The 16,852-nt window shown below is 42.7% G+C and overlaps 2 protein-coding genes across 2 annotated transcripts in view; both read left to right on the top strand.

The window, feature by feature from the left end:
• Positions 1-16,852, top strand: part of LOC139662583 (FERM, ARHGEF and pleckstrin domain-containing protein 1-like) — a 70,094-nt gene that overhangs the window by 40,411 nt on the left and 12,831 nt on the right. The window contains 10 exon segments of the mRNA XM_071541279.1: positions 55-173; positions 2,360-2,473; positions 2,475-2,507; positions 3,741-3,836; positions 3,945-4,108; positions 4,292-4,360; positions 5,034-5,109; positions 5,675-5,909; positions 13,394-13,602; positions 14,365-14,454. Coding sequence (XP_071397380.1) covers positions 55-173; positions 2,360-2,473; positions 2,475-2,507; positions 3,741-3,836; positions 3,945-4,108; positions 4,292-4,360; positions 5,034-5,109; positions 5,675-5,909; positions 13,394-13,602; positions 14,365-14,454 — 1,205 coding nt within the window.
• On the top strand, positions 6,164-7,234 carry LOC139662591 (uncharacterized). Its single transcript, XM_071541294.1, has one exon. It carries the CDS (start codon positions 6,164-6,166, stop codon positions 7,232-7,234), a length of 1,071 nt encoding a protein of 356 aa, XP_071397395.1.

Here is a 16,852-nt window from a genome sequence, read left to right as displayed (position 1 = left end):
CCTCTCCTCTCTTCTCTCCCTCTCTCTCTCACTCCCTCTCCTTGCATCCACCAGCGGAGATCGGGGACTATGACGAGACCCAGAGCTGGCAGCATCTCCTCCACAATAAGTACCTGCCAGACCAGGACGCCCTCAGGGACAAGATCACTGACTGCCACCGCAAGCATGTGTGAGTTATCACACACACACACACACACACACACAAGCTTGCATGCAAAGACTCACATGGACACAAATTCAGCTTCCAGAGGGCACGAGGACGGTAGACCAGTTTGACTACACATGGTGGTTAAAACACTTGGTAATGTCACTGCATATGAATTCAAATTAATTATTTAAATGGGACAAAAGCTACTGTATTTTCAGCACAGTGTTGAATGTACAAATGTGTACAGATTCAAACATTAAATGTGCCTCTACATATAATAAAAATGTTCAATGTACAGTATATATAATACACTATATGTATACATATATAGTATTGCTCAATACAGTGTTTGATGTACAAATGTTAAAGATTTATGTAAAGAATTAGATATACTTCTATACTTAATAAAATGTGTTTATACATTGCAGAACCTGTACTGCATTGATTTTTACTGTGTTGGCACTAATGGCAATTTTTCAGCTAATTGTGATTATTACCATGGCAACACTGTTTACATGGAAATTCTTGGCCAAGATTATTTCACCATGAAAAATAATACTGACCTGTGGCTTATTGTGACTGGGGATCAGTTTGTGGGCAGCTCAAAGCTGGAAGGTGCCAGCAGAGATGGTTTTACGCACACACGCACACACGCACACACGTACACACACACACACACACACACACACACACCTCAACTATAAGTCTCACCCACAGAGATGTTTATCTGTTTATTCACCAAATATGCACACACACATACAAACATTACACCCAACCCATAAGTCTCTAAAGAGATGTTTATCTCTTTATCCACAGTTACTCGGATGTGCACACACGCACACACACACGCACACACACACACACACACAAATCTAATCTTTCTCACCCACAGAGGTGGCTATCTACAAACATAGCACTTGGCACGCCCTGTATGCCTCTGGGACCACACACACACATACGCACACACTCTTTCCATACCACGATTTCAAAATATATGACAAATACATTTCCTCAAATGAAGGTGCAGTGATTTACACAGCAGTGTATCTCAGGCTTCAGCCTGTGCCCTGGGGCTTTCTGAACAGGACAACTTGATACTTTTCCTCCTTTTTGTTCCAGCATCTCTGGAGATGTAAAATCCTCTAAACGCTCTCTTAACCACAGATGTAAGCTGAAAACCAAACCGCTGACTTGTTGATCATTTATCTTGGTATATCACAGTGGCTTTGAGGCAGCCTTGCACCATCTCACCCTCACACTGCACCACATACCCATTCTCTTTTGGTGGGCTCCATCCCCCCCCCCCTCTTCAGTCCCATCCCCTCCCCTGGCCAACACAGGAAGGAAGTGGCTAATTCAGCAGCCTATACAGGAAACAGGAAGCTATTTTCAGATTTGTGAGGAAACAAACCTTTTTGTGGCCGATTTGTTTTTACCCACATTGGGCACTGCCTTCTGATCCTGTGGTGTATTTTTATACTGTATATGTTTTGCTGTCTCCCCATCTATGGTACATTTATTAATTATTTATTAATTATTAATGTAAAAATACAGTTAGAACGGGTCACATCTAACCTTTTTGTTGCTATTGGTACATGCAAACAATGAGAGATCACCACTTGATTGAGAATAGTGATTTGCTTAAATGTTGACATACTGTTTGGCACAGTATGCCAAAAAAATAATCACTGTGGTTGTTGCTATGGTAACAGTCCCTAGTGCCCACCTATGGCTGGTTTGAGAGATTATTGGAGTTGTTGTTGAACAGATGGAGATGCAAACATCAGCACTCGCCACCTTATCTACAAGCCAACAGAGTAGTGTGGGATAGAGATAGAAAGAATTAAATAGATAAAAAATTGAAATAATAGAGTAGAGATGCATAAGAATAGAATGATGGAATATGGCAACCCTCTCAGGAATAGAGTAAAGGTAGAAATAATAGAATAGGCAAGCAATATTGTTCAAATTTGTTTGTTTTATCTATGTTGTGCAAAGCTTTAAAATTAGTCGGTTGTCTTGATTGATTGATTGATCCCTCCTTCATGGATTAGAGATATTGGTTTGAAAATTTTTTTACATAATTGTTTAAATGTTTTCATTTCGTTAGCTGTGTTTCTGCTTTTATTTAAAAGGAATTGGATGACTGGCTGCTGATTGATTGGGTGGTTGATTGATTGATTGATTGATTGATCCCTCTCTCCTCCACAGGGACAGACCCCAGCAGAGTCAGACTACCAGCTGCTGGAAATCGCTCGGCGGTTGGAGATGTATGGCGTTCGCCTGCACCCAGCCAAGGACCGCGAGGGCACTAAACTCAGCCTGGTCTGTGGCTCACACCGGGGTGCTGGTGTTCCAGGTAACACCTAAAAAATCTTTTTTCAGAAATAACAGATGTAACCACTTACCTTAAACTCTACAATGGTTTTGCTTAAAGATTACTTTTTCCAGAGACAGTTTCTAGGTTTGATAAGTCAGATCTGAATTATGAAATCCAGAGGAGTGTTTAATGCTTTCTGGATAAGTGGTATACATATTGTAGCAGTGCTACATTTTGTAGCAGTGGTTATTGTGGTTCTGATTCCATGTCTGTTCCTGTTTGGGTCTAGTTTTGATCCTAGTACAGGTTGTGGTTTTAAGTTACTTAAACAGGTTGTAGCACTTAAACAGTTATGAAAACGGATATTTATTACCATAAAAGCAGTAAATTCTAAACGGTGGGTTAATCCTTGTTTGGGGTTTTTCTTGCTGTGGTTTGCCACCACTGCTGAGTGAATACTGAAACAAAAACTGAGACACGGTCACAGAGAGCTATTTAACTGCATTTTCAAGTTTAAATATAGTTGCTACAGCGTAGCTTCAGTAAGCATTGCATTATACTGCATTGCATGCTATAATGAAGGGCATGCCTTGTTTAAACCCTCATAGCTGACTTGACAATTTCTGGCACCTAGCTCAGTTTATAAGGTTATGTTTGGAAACATTCTACCAGAGAAAAAGATGCAGCCTCTGTTGACCAGATTTGACCCCAATTTGGACCTGTCTGCACAAATCCTTTGCCATGATTTTTCTCACAAGTGTTCAAAGATTGCTAGGATGTTGAAAATGTAGCTGATATGACAACTTGCTTAATTAGTTCAGGAGGTTTTGCGGTGAGCCTCCACCCAAACTTGGCAACGTCTTACCAAGTGGAGAAGAATGTGCTGTTTTGTTTAGTTTCTGCTGAGTTATTGGCCCAAATGGGCTGAGTAAGACATGGCAGGAGCTAAAACGTCCATATATGTGTGTCTTGGATTTCTATTCATCAAATAATACACATTGTAGGGCGTGTAGGTTATATTATTGTATTATTAGTATTAATGTATCCTTGGAAATACTCTTAGGTTGAAAATGCCAGCAGCAGAAATGATAAGGAGGAGGAGAGATGCCAAAGTGAAACAGCTCATTTCTGTAAAGATGAAATAAAATGTTCATTTTCCATTTGAAGGCTGTTCCCCAGCCTGTCCAATTCATTGTTTCCCCTTGTAAGATGATAATGGTGAGTGTTTCCTGAATGTTAAGCAGCCTGTCGTCCTGTCCTCCCTCCATGCAGGGGTACACAAAGATCAACGCCTTCAACTGGTCCAAGATTCGCAAGCTCAGCTTCAAACGCAAGAGGTTCCTAATCAAGCTGAGAGCAGACCCCACTGTAAGTCCATATGACACTTTCTTCCTTCCTTCTTTCCTTCCTTCTTTTCCTCCTTACGTTCTTCCTCCCTCCGTCTATACTCACGTCTGTCTCTGCATCTTCCAGCAGAACGCCCACCATGACACGCTGGAGTTTGCCATGGCCAGCAGGGACTGCTGCAAAGTCTTCTGGAAGATCTGCGTAGAGTACCACGCCTTCTTCAGGCTCTTCGAGGAGCCCAAGCCCAAACCCAAGCCCGTCCTCTTCACCAGGGGCTCCTCGTTCAGGTTCAGGTAAAAGCCACTGGGACTGAGAAGACAGAGGGGAAGGAGAAGAAAGGAAAAGAAAGGAAAGGAATGGGGGGAAAGGAGAGGAAGGGTAAAGAGAGGAAAGGGAAGACTTAAATATAATATGCTTTTGCCTTTCATTTGTTTTTCATTGTCGTGCTTTTCTCTCCCTGTGTCCTGTGCCTGCAGTGGTCGAACCCAGAAGCAGATCATCGATTATGTCAAAGACTCAGAGTTAAAGAAGGTTCCATTTGAAAGGTGAAGCTGCCTCCTTCTGATTGGGTGTTTGAATGTCAAGTTGTCTCAGCCCCCATTTGGCTCGAGGCAAAGATGCAAATGTCGACTCACAACAATAGACCTCACTAAATAGATAAAGATATTGATTTTCCGTACGAGCATGCATATTTGTGTGTGTGTGCATGTGTGTGTATTGGCCAGGGTATGCCTCTGTATGTACATTCATTTGTATATCACAGTATGACCCTTTGACAACAAATTAGTGAAAGCTTTGAAAAACACTAATGGGTAAATCTTAACGGAAACAATTATACAGCAAATATGTTGTCCCCCACCAATCACACAGCACCCCTCTTAGGCAGGTAACAACAATTAAAATGTACAATATCTGGAAAAATATATTTTCTTATTCTCAGGATAAGATGCATTTATGTACAAAATCTGACAACAGTAGCTTAAATAAGGCAGGAGGTTTCAGTAAATTGTTAGCACCTAATGTGATTTTGTGAATTTTGTATCTGAATAACAAAATGCATTTGCATGTGCAGACTGCAGACTCAACCTACCCAACATCCAATACATTCTAAACAATTCACACAGTTAGTAGCATGGACACAAACAAGTAATCAGATGTCTCTGTATCCTGATTGGTTGCACATGGTTTGACCACTGGTCTGTCCCCTCTCCTCTCCAGGAAGCACAGTAAGATACTGTCCAATAGCAGTATGTCTCCTCAGTCGTCTTCCTTCCGCTCGCAAGTGCCAAAAGAGGTAACACACATGTCAACACCAACAAGCACTATTATTTCATGACATTATGATCATTCTGATATTGATAAACCTGTGCATTAACCATGTGCACAGTAACATTAATTCACTTAGTCTTTTACTTTTACTTGTCTCTTTCTTTTTTCTCCCTGTAAGGGTTGCACACTTTCACACACTCTCTTTGTCTATTTTTATCATTTCTCTATATCTCTCTCTGTCTCAATGTGGAGCTGCTCTGTGGCAAGCAGTACAATACTGTGGTTGTTCTGGGCAGCTCCCTGGAGGAGTGTGTGAATGTGTGCATCCCTCCCTCTTTCTGCAACTCATCCCCCAGGCTGTTGCTGTAAATAAGAATGTGTTTGAAATCAGTAATCCTGTTTAAGTAAGAATGCATTCTTAGTCAATCTGCCTGGTAAAAAGGAATGTAGCCATAGTCATCTAACCTGGTTAAACAAGGGTTAAAAAAGTTCTATTTCTATCTTCTCTCTTCTGCTTCTCCTCCACCTCTACCCCTCCTTTCTCTCCTCCTTCTTTCCCTCTCTTCCCTCTCTCCCTCCCTCGCCCACAGAGTGCCATGTCTGTCCCGTTAGCAGACCAGCCCGACTCGGCCAGACTGGGCCACAGAGCCGACTCAAACGGTTCTGATGAGCCGCCGACCGCAACGTCCAACGCCAACGGCTTCCACGATATACTAGCAGCACCGGGCTCAGACCCGACCCAGTCCCGACAGAACCACCACGGCACCGGATCAGCACCGGACCAGCAGCTCCTCAACCCAGGTCCAGCCTGCAGGGCAAACAAAGGCAGCAGCTCTTCCATTCCTTACATAGACTGCAGCGACATAGACAGTGAATACGATGTAACTAAAAACAATAGGGCTACCAGGGGCCTCAGCAATGCAAATGACAGCAATGAGGATGAGCCTTCCGTGTGTACGCGTGGGATTAATGGTGGTGGTATTGGTAACAGTGGGGGGATAGTCGGTGGTTTGTTTGGGGCTGTAAACGGGGTCTGCCACTCCAATCCCCAGGGGTTGATGCAGCAACAGCAGGGCATGATGGGGCTGCAGCAGCAGCAAGGCATATTGGGTAACAGGAAAAGGTTGGATGAGTCTCCGGTGTCGAACAAGTATAGCATGAGTCACGAGCTAACTGACGATGAGATTTTGTCGAATGGAGGCTCATTTCACGGCCGCCTCCCGCTCCACAGCACGCTGTTGGACGAAATCTTTCAGGGCCGAGACAAACGAGGCGTGGCGGCAGGGCGTCCGTTGGGAACTGGGACGCGTAGCCAGTGCTCCAGCCCTGTGATCAGCAGTTTCCACCAGCGGACAAACTCGCTGAGTCACGCTGAGATGGTGAATGGTCACGGTCAGCCGCGCTCGCGTTGGGACGACGGCGGCCATTATTTCAGCAAACGTCCTGGAGGGGTCGCTGTTGAGACCCCCACAATTCCCTCGCCCTCCCACCCCGCGCCACCAAACTACTACGGCAGCTACTCCCCGATCACCGCTAACCGCACCCCGCAGCATCTGGCCAAACCGCATAACAACAACAACATGCGGAACCGCTCTGATACCGACCCGTTTATTCTTAGCCAGCTGACCTCCACCCCCGTCCGGCACCACGACCCACATCGCTCCGGGTTGCGGGCGATCTCTGTCCAGGCCCCTTCTTCTGCCCCAATGGAGCGGAGAATGGTGGTAACTAACGGCAACCACGGGGGGAACCTCATGGTTCCGGGACAGGCGCGGTCCAATACGGTGCAGCGGTTGTACGGGCGGCGCGGGAAGCCCGGCTGCATCCCGGCACATAACAACCACAACAATCTGAACCAGCCGGTCCAAATGATTGACGGGTCTACTAGCAGCGGCACCGACACCAGCGATACCGAGTCGGACACCGGCAGTAGCGCGTACAGCCAGCCGTTAATGTACGGCAATCCCGCTGCCGTCAGTTCCCTTAATTCGGTTAACTCTAATGGCGTGAACTCCTCCCCGCTGCCTCATAGCAAGTTCTCCTTCGGAAGCCTCCAGCTGGAGGAGGGGGAGGATGGGGAGGGGGAGGAGGAGGAGGGATGCTACCGCTTTAATGAGGAAGATATAGGCGGGCGTGTTTTCAGCTGTTGAGGGAGAGGGGCGGGCACATAACAAGCTGTCAAGCCTCTCACTATTGTAGTTGTCTTAGTATTTTAACGACACCAGAATACGGTATATTACAGAAGAACTTCTGTATGAATCTGGTTTTGACTTGTTAGAGAAATGTAAACTGGTTGAAAGAAAATCTACCACTACATTAATGAAGACTGAAAAATAGATACATTCGTTGGCAGCGAAAGTTTAATAATAAACAAAATAGAGAAGTAAAGAACTGTGAATTGTAAAGTGATAGTTTTTAGCCCCGCTCTTGGATTGGATAATTGTGCTACTATAGAACCTAATTTTACCAAGCACACATTTTGAACAAAATTAGTTGAAATGCAAAAATATATTTTGTAACTGTGCCCTGATAATTTTCTGTCGTAGTTTTTGGGGTGATGGAGATTGGCCTTTTGGCTGACTTAGCGGGCTCTTTCACTGTAAACAAAGAGGCCTGCCCTACTTTTAGGTGAATTCATTAGTCCATGCCCCAAAGGCTTGAGAGTTGTTTTCAAGCCCCACAGTCTTCTTACTTTGTAATGGGCAAACTGTATGCAGACCTCTTGGCAAATTGCTGACTCTAGCCTCAACATACACATATGTAGAAAAGTTGGTTGGCCGTTTGTTGAAGGGAGACTTCATTAAGTCTGAAGGCCCTGAGGCAATCCTGTCAGCGCTGTGTAAAAAGTTGTTGAAGAATCAGTGTAGGTGATGTTTTAAGGACAACCTTTCTTGCAATGTGCCATAACTTAAAAACTGTACAGTCACTATAGAGGTAGGTGTAGATGAATAATATAGATTACGTGGGAAAGTTAAGAAATTGTTACAGAAATTGAAAGGAATATCTTGACATTTTGAATTGTAGTTGGTTGCTTTCCTTAAAAATGACTTGTTTGCATCATTATTTTTCCTCCTTGTTAAAGCAAGAGGCTGCAAGCTAACTGTGAGGAAGCTGTGGGAAACTGAAATTTGTAATGTAAAGCTATTCCTTAGTTTGGAAAGTTTAGGTTTCTGGTGATTGCAGCTCGCTGTTGCAAAACGGGATATAAGAAAGTGGCTTGTTGCCGACACATTAAGGTGTCAAAGCAAGAGAGAGATATTGATTAGTTGCTTGTATGTGACATTGAGTGTGAAACATGTGGAGTTGTAATGTCCGGCCTTCCCGTATCACTGAACTAAGGACTTTATATGTAGTAATGAAGTGTTCCAGCCTGTAGTTTCCTAATGTAGCATTTTCTCTGAATCAAACTTTTGTAATTGACTGTTGTCTTGTGCAATAGAAGGGCTGTAAGGTAATTGCTGGACTTTACTGAGGGATGTTATTTGGAGGTTTTGGAGGTTTAAAGGGGAACACCGCTCTACTTAAGATTTCAGGTTATTCCTACGAACTACAACAGTCTGAAACTCTGATTGGACTGTCCTAGACTGAAGGAATAACATATGGATTGGATTGGAGTGCTATTCCTCTTTAATTGTATTTTAGAATCTCCTTGGTAGAGAATGGGTACTTAGAATACACTTGATAGAAAAATGTGTTTATTGTGTAAGCTATTTGGATCTGTCGGATTAGGAATGCTGTATGTCGCTACTGGCCATACTGCCTTCTCATTCGGTTTCATGACAAGGCCAAGCGGATGTCCTTATTTCTTCAGAGCACTTTTTTCATGCTTTCATTCAATTTCTGTCTCGTGTGGGCAACTTGCACTGTTAACTTTGATGTCTGTGATAGAGACTTTTTGTGGTAATCCTGTTTTGTGCGAAACGAAACGCTAGGGAAGTAAAAGCAGTATGTCCCAAGTCTATTCAAGAAATAGAATAGACTTGAATCAGTTAAAATAATAGGGAAAGAAATCCCTAACCTTGTATCTGTATTTGTGATAATATCTCATAATATTTGAAGCTGCACATTATCTTCTCGAGATACATTATCTGTGCTGATGCTAATATTGTCGGTTGGACAAGTGGGTGAGAGTAGCTCCATGGTCGTCTTTCAGTTTGTCTCTCTCTCTCTCTCTCTCTCTCTCTCTCTCTGTCCCTTTCTTTTACGGTTTTACACACGCACAATTAGAAATAATCAAAGACGTCAGCCATCGTCCTTTTTACCCGTGACCATCCAGCTTGCTGTCTGCTTTGCTTGGCTTGACCCCTGGCATCATCCACTATGACCACACACTGTAAAAGATAGCTCACTGTTATCTTTGACTTTCTTTGGATGCTGTTTTCTCTCCTCTGTTATAATGCCTGTTATTGAAGGTTTGCTGGCCTCCTCATCCCCATCACTGTCATTTGCTGGCTGTCTGCTCACTGCAACACTCATATCCAGCAGGACGTGTTTTTTTTTTGTTTGTTTTTTTTGTTTTTTTAGCGTCATACTGAGTTGGGACCAACTTCAATAAATTAGGGCGGATTGCTTATTTGCTACCTAACTACTAGCTGTACAGGTGATATTTAGCAGTAGGCTTTTATATTCCTTTCACCATGCTGAATTTAGATCAGCTTCAGATTCTTATGCATGCTTTATTCTCGGTGTCTGTGTATGAAAACATTGTTCTAAATCGCACATATTCATGATTAGCATCAATTACCCCTCTGGCCAAATTGAATAGAATACTGTGACAAAGCCTCTGTGGAAAAACACTGACGCTGGAGTTTCAATCTGACTTCCGAGATTATTTTTGGGGTGACTTAATTGGGACAAAATCTCATCAGTATCTTGTCATGTGCGTTCACACTCTGAAGCCATATGGTCTTTTTTTCCCCCTCAGTGCTAGCGCTTCTTCCTGAAACAAACCAGACTGTTAGCGGAGCCGTTGCAGCGTTCACGCTTTGTAAAATGCACTGTTTATTAAGCATGTTATCTATCAGTGGAAAAAAAAATGCACCTCACACTGTTTTCTCACCGTTTCCTTTTCTCTCCTTCTGAATGCATGTTAACCAGGCAAGCAAAGTCCCTGCTTTTCTGTCATGCTGCTCTGTTCTGCTCACTCTGTCACTCACTGTCTCTGTCGACGGGCTCAAAATGGTTTCAAATGTTTGAGAAGCATCCCCAAAACATAAATTGTACAACTCTTAATTAATTAATGATTTTTCAGGTTTCTGTTTTCAGTTTTTCCAGACACAACAAAATTCCCCTTCATTTCTCACGGGACATTACAGTTTTCCTAATTCGGTGCACCCCGCGTTTTTCAAACATTCAGAAACCATTTGCCCCGGGTTTGCTCACTACGCACAAGGACGAAACAGGGCCGATTCAACTCCAGTGCTATTTTCATGAAGAGGGAAGTGGGGGGAAGTTAGACAGACAAGTCAAGTTAAGCGTAATGCATAATGGTAGTGTTAAAAAAAAAAAAAAAGCAGAAAGGTATCTATGAGAGATTTGGCGTTTTGTTTTGTGAAGTGTGAAAGTCTTGAGTATTGTCAGAAGTTGGGCACACGCACATAAACACACACACACACACACACACACAGATGAACACTGGAGTTGAGTCCACCTTGTCTAACCTTCCACTGCCTGTCACCAAAGTAGCACTTGCAGCAAGTCACTCTCTTTGAGGCTTTTTTTTGTAATTTTAATGTACTATACATATAAGAATGATAGACTGTGATTTTGTATTCATTGTAATTTGTACGGGAGTTAATCAGAGACAAATTTGTTAGATTTATTTGATAACGTTTTGATAATAATAGTTAAATGATTGTAGGTTGCACAAGCTGTGATCGTATTTTACTGATACTGGGATGCTTACGTCTGATTGTTAAAATGTAAGTTAGCATTACAGCATCAGATCTGTGCTTCTCTTTCTGTTTACATAACAAAGTGGGTACTGACTGACTGTCTTCTTTTAAAGGAATAAACCGGCTTTCTGGCAACAAAAAATATATTTTTCAAATCAAAAAATCTATCTTCGAATGTTGTGATTTGAAGATTGGTAGCGGTTTCACCTCTGTATGTCCAGTATTTATTTAATTCTAAACACTTTGGCACATGGTGGATGTTTAGTAGTCGCTACAAGCTGGCTTCGCAACATCTCAAAAGCACCGTAGCACACTAACTACTGAGCACACAGAGGTGAAACTGCCGCCAATCTTCTCATCACACAACAGCAAGTTAGCTAAAGTCGGCATATTCCTTTACAAAAGAAAGTTTCTGCATTGAAATGATCCGTTTTTCTCTTAACGCACACTGCATATATGACCTAAAGACTCACTGACTCACCGGTTTCCCTGTCACTCTTGTAACACTTTGTATATCTGCGAACCTGTCCTTTTTATTTTTTCTTACACGACACCTATACTGGATTTTATTCTGGTGACTTTGCTCTCTTTCTTCCCCTTCCCCTCTCTTTTTAACACTGTAACTGATTGTGTGCACTAGTGTCAATAAAAAACGACCCCGTATGCTCGAAGAAAAGGGACTCCAGGATTTTCTGTAGAGTAGAGAGAACCCGTGTGTAATGTGATCTACCCCACCCCCACCCCCCTTCCCCCTGCCTGGCCCCGCCCACCCATCACCCAAATACACACACATGCACTCTCCCTCTGTGACAATCCCCCTGGATGCTTGTGACCCCTTCAGTCCCCTCCGTCCCGTGTCTTGTGTTGTGGTAGATAGAGCGTAGAATAGAGGCTGTTCGTTTTGTTCAGTGTTGTGCACGTGCTCAGTCTGACGCACACATCGTTCCACCCGTGCCTGTCTGTGTTTTATGTTTTAATAGCTGGTTCTTTCACCTGTCTGTTGCTTTTGTTGTAGTATTTTTTTTTTAGTTTATTTTTTTCTGTTGTAGTATTTCTTTTTTTTTTCTGTATGGTGGTGAGTGTTTTTATAGCACCCGTCACAGATCTGCACTCAGTGGTTGCCATGGTTTTACCCATGATCCAGTTTGGTGTGTATACCCACCAATCAGTGGACTCTTTGGAAACTTTGCAACTGGGCAAGTATACAGTCACAACGTAGTACAATGTAGTCTACCCTTGTAGTGACTAGATGTAGTGAAAAGTAGGTGGATTTTGTTAGTCCTGTCTCCTGATGATCATATTTTCCCTCCTATATGATTTAGTAATAAGTTGCCAGGACTGGATGTTATTTCAACCATAATTGGGCCATTCCTATTCAGATTCCTATGAGAAACTCGGATGATTTGACGCCACATCATGACTAGCAAGAGTATCATAGGGTAAAGGTTTCTAACACCATATCTATAATGCATTGTAAGGGAATTGTAAAGGCTTACAGTGTATTCATAAGTAGTTAAAATGCAGTCTTAATGCTTTCGGAAGATGTATAGACAGTGCATTAAACTAAAGCTCATTCACCGCTTAAATCACCATAGCACTGGTTTTAATGTTATGAGTTATGAGTATTGATATACTTCACTATCACACACTATGCTTAAAACCTTGTTCATTAAGCTGTTTGGCAGCTTTTCAGCAATGCATGACTGCAATATTTGTGTTTTTACTTGCCCTTATAATGCACAGATATGGCCTTTATTGAAAGTTTTACAAATTAACTAAATCATACAATACACAGCTCCTTACTAACTGTATATTTATTATTTACTGTTACTGTTTCCTACATATTTAACCTATGTCACCATGGGGTTTTGAACCTTTTTAGTTGAGGACTCAAATGGAGTAAATGTAGTACATCATCATCCTGACCCATAATTTATGATACAAGTGTCAGATCCTAGTCTAAACTTGAAATTCACTGCCATACAGGTCGGTGACATATGTAGGAATTATTGAAGGAATATGCTGACATGTTGAATACAAGCTGCTAATTTTTGTTCATCAGACATTTATCCTAGCTGTGCTTTCCCTTTCCTCTTTTCATGAACAACGCCAACAGTGCTAACCAGCCACTTTAGGAAAACAGAAGGGTGAATGTAGACACATTTCCCTCCAATGAGAAAAAAATAAAATAATAAGTATTTAATCTTAAGGAAGATAAATACAAGATGGCAGTGAATTTCAAGAAAGTAGCTGAAATGCTTTTTATACATATGGAATCCACTTTGACATGGTTCCCCTTTTCCTCTCCTATCTTATCCTCTCCTACGATCTTCTCCCTCGTCTCCCTCTCTCCTCTATTCTCCTCTCCTCTTCTCCCTCCCCTTCCCATTTCTCTATTCTCCTCTCCTCCCCCAGGAAGTCCTGGTTCTGCGGACTCTCCGTTGGCAAGTGCCCATGCGTTGGTGAACGGCACCGGCTCGGTGAACGGACAGGCGATGGCCAGTGGTGTCATCCTGGGTCCCGGTCCGAGTCCCGACGGACGGCTGCCGTCGCCCCTCACCAGCCCCCTGCTCACCGAGGCAGGATACGTCCGCACGGATGACGAAGACGAGGCGAGGAGGAAGGTGGGTATACAGACAGGCTGCAGGGAAAATAGTATTTTGAAGAACCCTATCCAGGACATCTGCAGGTCCTGAGAAAGTCATCAAATGTCTTAAATTGTTATCTAAAGGTCTTCAGTACAGTTACATGTAGCCTTAAATTCACATTTAGATGTCTTAAAATGTTCACCCAGTGCTACTTGCAGCATTTTAGACAGCAATAAATTATTTTCAAATCAATTGTCATGCCTTAATATAATTACCGTAAACAAATTAGACCACGGTCGAGACGATTGGTAGCCTCTATCTCACATCAGTTGTATTGTTAGTTTTTCAACATTTAAACCATATTTCCCATAAATCCTGTTGCTTCCTGTCACAAAGACAATGCTGCCACTTGTTCCCCCTCCCTGACACTCATTCTGCCATCTGCCATTGCAAGAAACTCTGAAATCTTAAGCTCCGTTTGCACACTCTTCCTGTTTTGTGACATAAAGTAATCCAGCAGATTTCCTGCAAAATCCGACCCGGTGGCTCACAATGTAAACTGCAGTGTAGAGGCTGCAAATATTCTCTACAATTGCCTTGTCTGTTAATAATAATACTAATGTCTCAAAATGAATGTGGTAAGGGATGGATGGATGAACAGATTAATAAAAGAAAGAATAACTTTAACCACTCCTCTGTGTGTCTAGAAGTTTCCTACAGACAAAGCTGAGGAATGGATGGATGGATGGATAGATAGGTAGATGGATGGATGAACTTCTTCTTTCTCTGTGTGTCTAGAAGTTTCCTACAGACAAGGCCTACTTCATAGCCAAGGAGCTCTTGACTACAGAGCGGACCTACCTCAAAGACCTGCAGGTCATCACAGTGGTAAGGATAACTAATTGATAGATAGTCGTATTTATATTGAATACACTAATATGATTCACATGTCATTACTGTGGTAACGATGGAGAGAGAGGTAAAGAGTGTCTTCATGAACTTCCAGGATGTGTGTGTATGAGAGACAGAACAAGTTGTTGAACGTGTGTGTCAATAAATTGTATTATGTATGCATGTATGCCTGTCTGTGTGAATGTGCGTGTGTTTATATTGGAACGTGTCCCAAATAAACCAAATAAAAAGTTCCTACAGTTCTGAAACAGTAGAAACTTCTACACAGGAACAAAACGAATCTACTATGATGAATACAGAGTACGTTTTTGGTGCTGTGTGAGTGTGCGTCTATTTACACGCACTGTCTGCACACACCATCTATTTGTGTTTGCCTGTCTAGCCTTGTCCACTGCCAAGTCCCTGCTAAGTGTGAGGCCATTCTCAGCTGGCTGAGAGAGAGACACAGAGAGAGAGAGGGATCTTTGAAGAGCCATCTGTGTTAAGGCCAGTAGCTAGCTGGCCAAGTGTAAACACAGTCCCGAAAGTATACCGCCCCACATAACACATAGACACAAGCCTGAAGTCCTGGGACAGGGAGCCAAAAGTTGGTCTTTTTAAAGCCTCAGTATTGAGACACAGTGAGTCAAAGTTGGTCACTTTAAAGCTTAAGTACTGGGATAGGGAGGTAAGGCTGGTCTGTTTACAACCTAAGTATTGGGACGGTGAGGTAATGTTGGCAGTTTTAAAGCGCAAGTGTTGGGACAGTGAGCCAAAGTTGGTCTTTTTGCAGCCAAAGTGTTGGGATAGAGAGGTAAAGTTGGTCTTTTTGCAGCGCAAGTATTGGGAAAGTGAACTGAAGTTAGTCTTTTTAAAGCCTAAATATTTGGGCAAGGAGCTAAAATTGGTCTTTATTCACGTTAGTTTTAACGTGGTAACACACAGGCCAGTGAAGGCCCAAAATCAACAGCTGACAGTCTGTTTCTGCCACATGCTCAGTTGTTGATGTGACATTGATTTTACATTGAATGACTTATTTATTACAGACCAGTTGCAGCTCACTGGCCCAGTACTTGGACTTTTTAACTGTCCTAGTACTTGGATTTTTTTACCTTTTAACTGTAGCTTGAGATCAGAAACAGTCAAAAACGGGAGCTTCCATTCAAAAACTACCAGACTAGAGTTCTACATCTGAGGCGGTATCAGAGCATTTCTTCTGTATAAGCCAGAAGACGGATGAAAACACAAGAAAACACAAGAAAGTGTCTTTACTTTGTGCTTTTTTGTGTTTTTTTTCTCATTTCAAGAATCACAGGTAGAGAAAACAACACAACAAAAAGAATGCCTGCTTTTGTATTTCACAGGATTGCAAAGCAGGAGTATTAACCCACCACACAGGCTGAGCTCTTGAATCTTGGCACTTGAATAATTAGCGTCCTCCTGTTTTGAAGCAGTAAACTGCCTTTTAAGCAGCTAGCAAACTTGAATATCTTGCTTATTCCAAGACTACGCAGCCATCCTGCTGATTAGCCCCCGGTTGTTTACAAGTAAAACCACTGAAATCAACACAGAAGGGAATCTTAGTCTGCATTCATAAAAACAACATCTTGATTCCTAGAATGGAGATACAGCTTAATGTGGATGGAGGACAGAGTCTTGAATCCCCTGCCACCTTACTGGTCTGTAGCTGACCCTGACCTCTGACCTCCCTGTGGATGGGTGGGGGGGGGGGATTTGCCTATGGGGATCAATAGAGTATCACAGCTATATGTGCCTTCCCACACCCTCTTTATTTCTTGCTCATGCCAGCGTCTCTCTGCATCACCGTCCGTCTGTCTCATATTTCCCCCTCTCTTCTCTTTTTTTCTCCCTCAGCTGTTTTTTTTAACAGTAGTTTCCATCCGCTTTGATGTGGGAGGAAGGCGTGCGCTGGCGCTTCTCAAAAAAAACCCTCTTAAATATTTTCTTTGGCTGGCGATGCTGAGGCCAGAGATCCCACACCCTTCTCTCTCTCTCTCTCTCTCTCTCTCTCTCTCTCTCTCTCTCTCTCTATCTCTCTATCTCTCTCTCTCCCTCTCCCTCCCTCCCTCCCTCCCACTGCGACCTTCTGTGAAACAGCTGGACTTCCCTTTAGCCACACTAGCTGTCATAGTCGTGTGTGTTTGTCTCGGTGGAATTCAACACCTCAGTGTCAGGTGTTGAGTTGCAGTTCCCTGGGACCACAAAGATCAAATGTGTGTGTGTGTGTTTGCTTGAGTGTGTGTGTGTGTTTGTGAGTTAGCTAATCATTATCGCCAGTGCAAACAAATAGAACTGCGCTTTCAAGTCAAATCAATAATTTGTTTAAATGAATTAACATCCTTAGAAAACTGTCATTTGTTGCAATTTTGTGCTA

The sequence above is a fragment of the Centroberyx affinis genome, unplaced genomic scaffold, assembly GCF_046629955.1.
Source record: "Centroberyx affinis isolate AG114_WGS23_722 - 3 ecotype Tasmania unplaced genomic scaffold, CSIRO-AGI_Caff_v1 ptg003849l_1, whole genome shotgun sequence".
Taxonomy (NCBI): domain Eukaryota; kingdom Metazoa; phylum Chordata; class Actinopteri; order Beryciformes; family Berycidae; genus Centroberyx; species Centroberyx affinis.
This window is presented reverse-complemented; position numbering and strand designations above follow the sequence as displayed.

Bases quoted from the DNA above. Each gene is read 5' to 3' on its own strand.
- LOC139662591 (XM_071541294.1), top strand. From the start codon at position 6,164: ATGGGGCTGCAGCAGCAGCAAGGCATATTGGGTAACAGGAAAAGGTTG.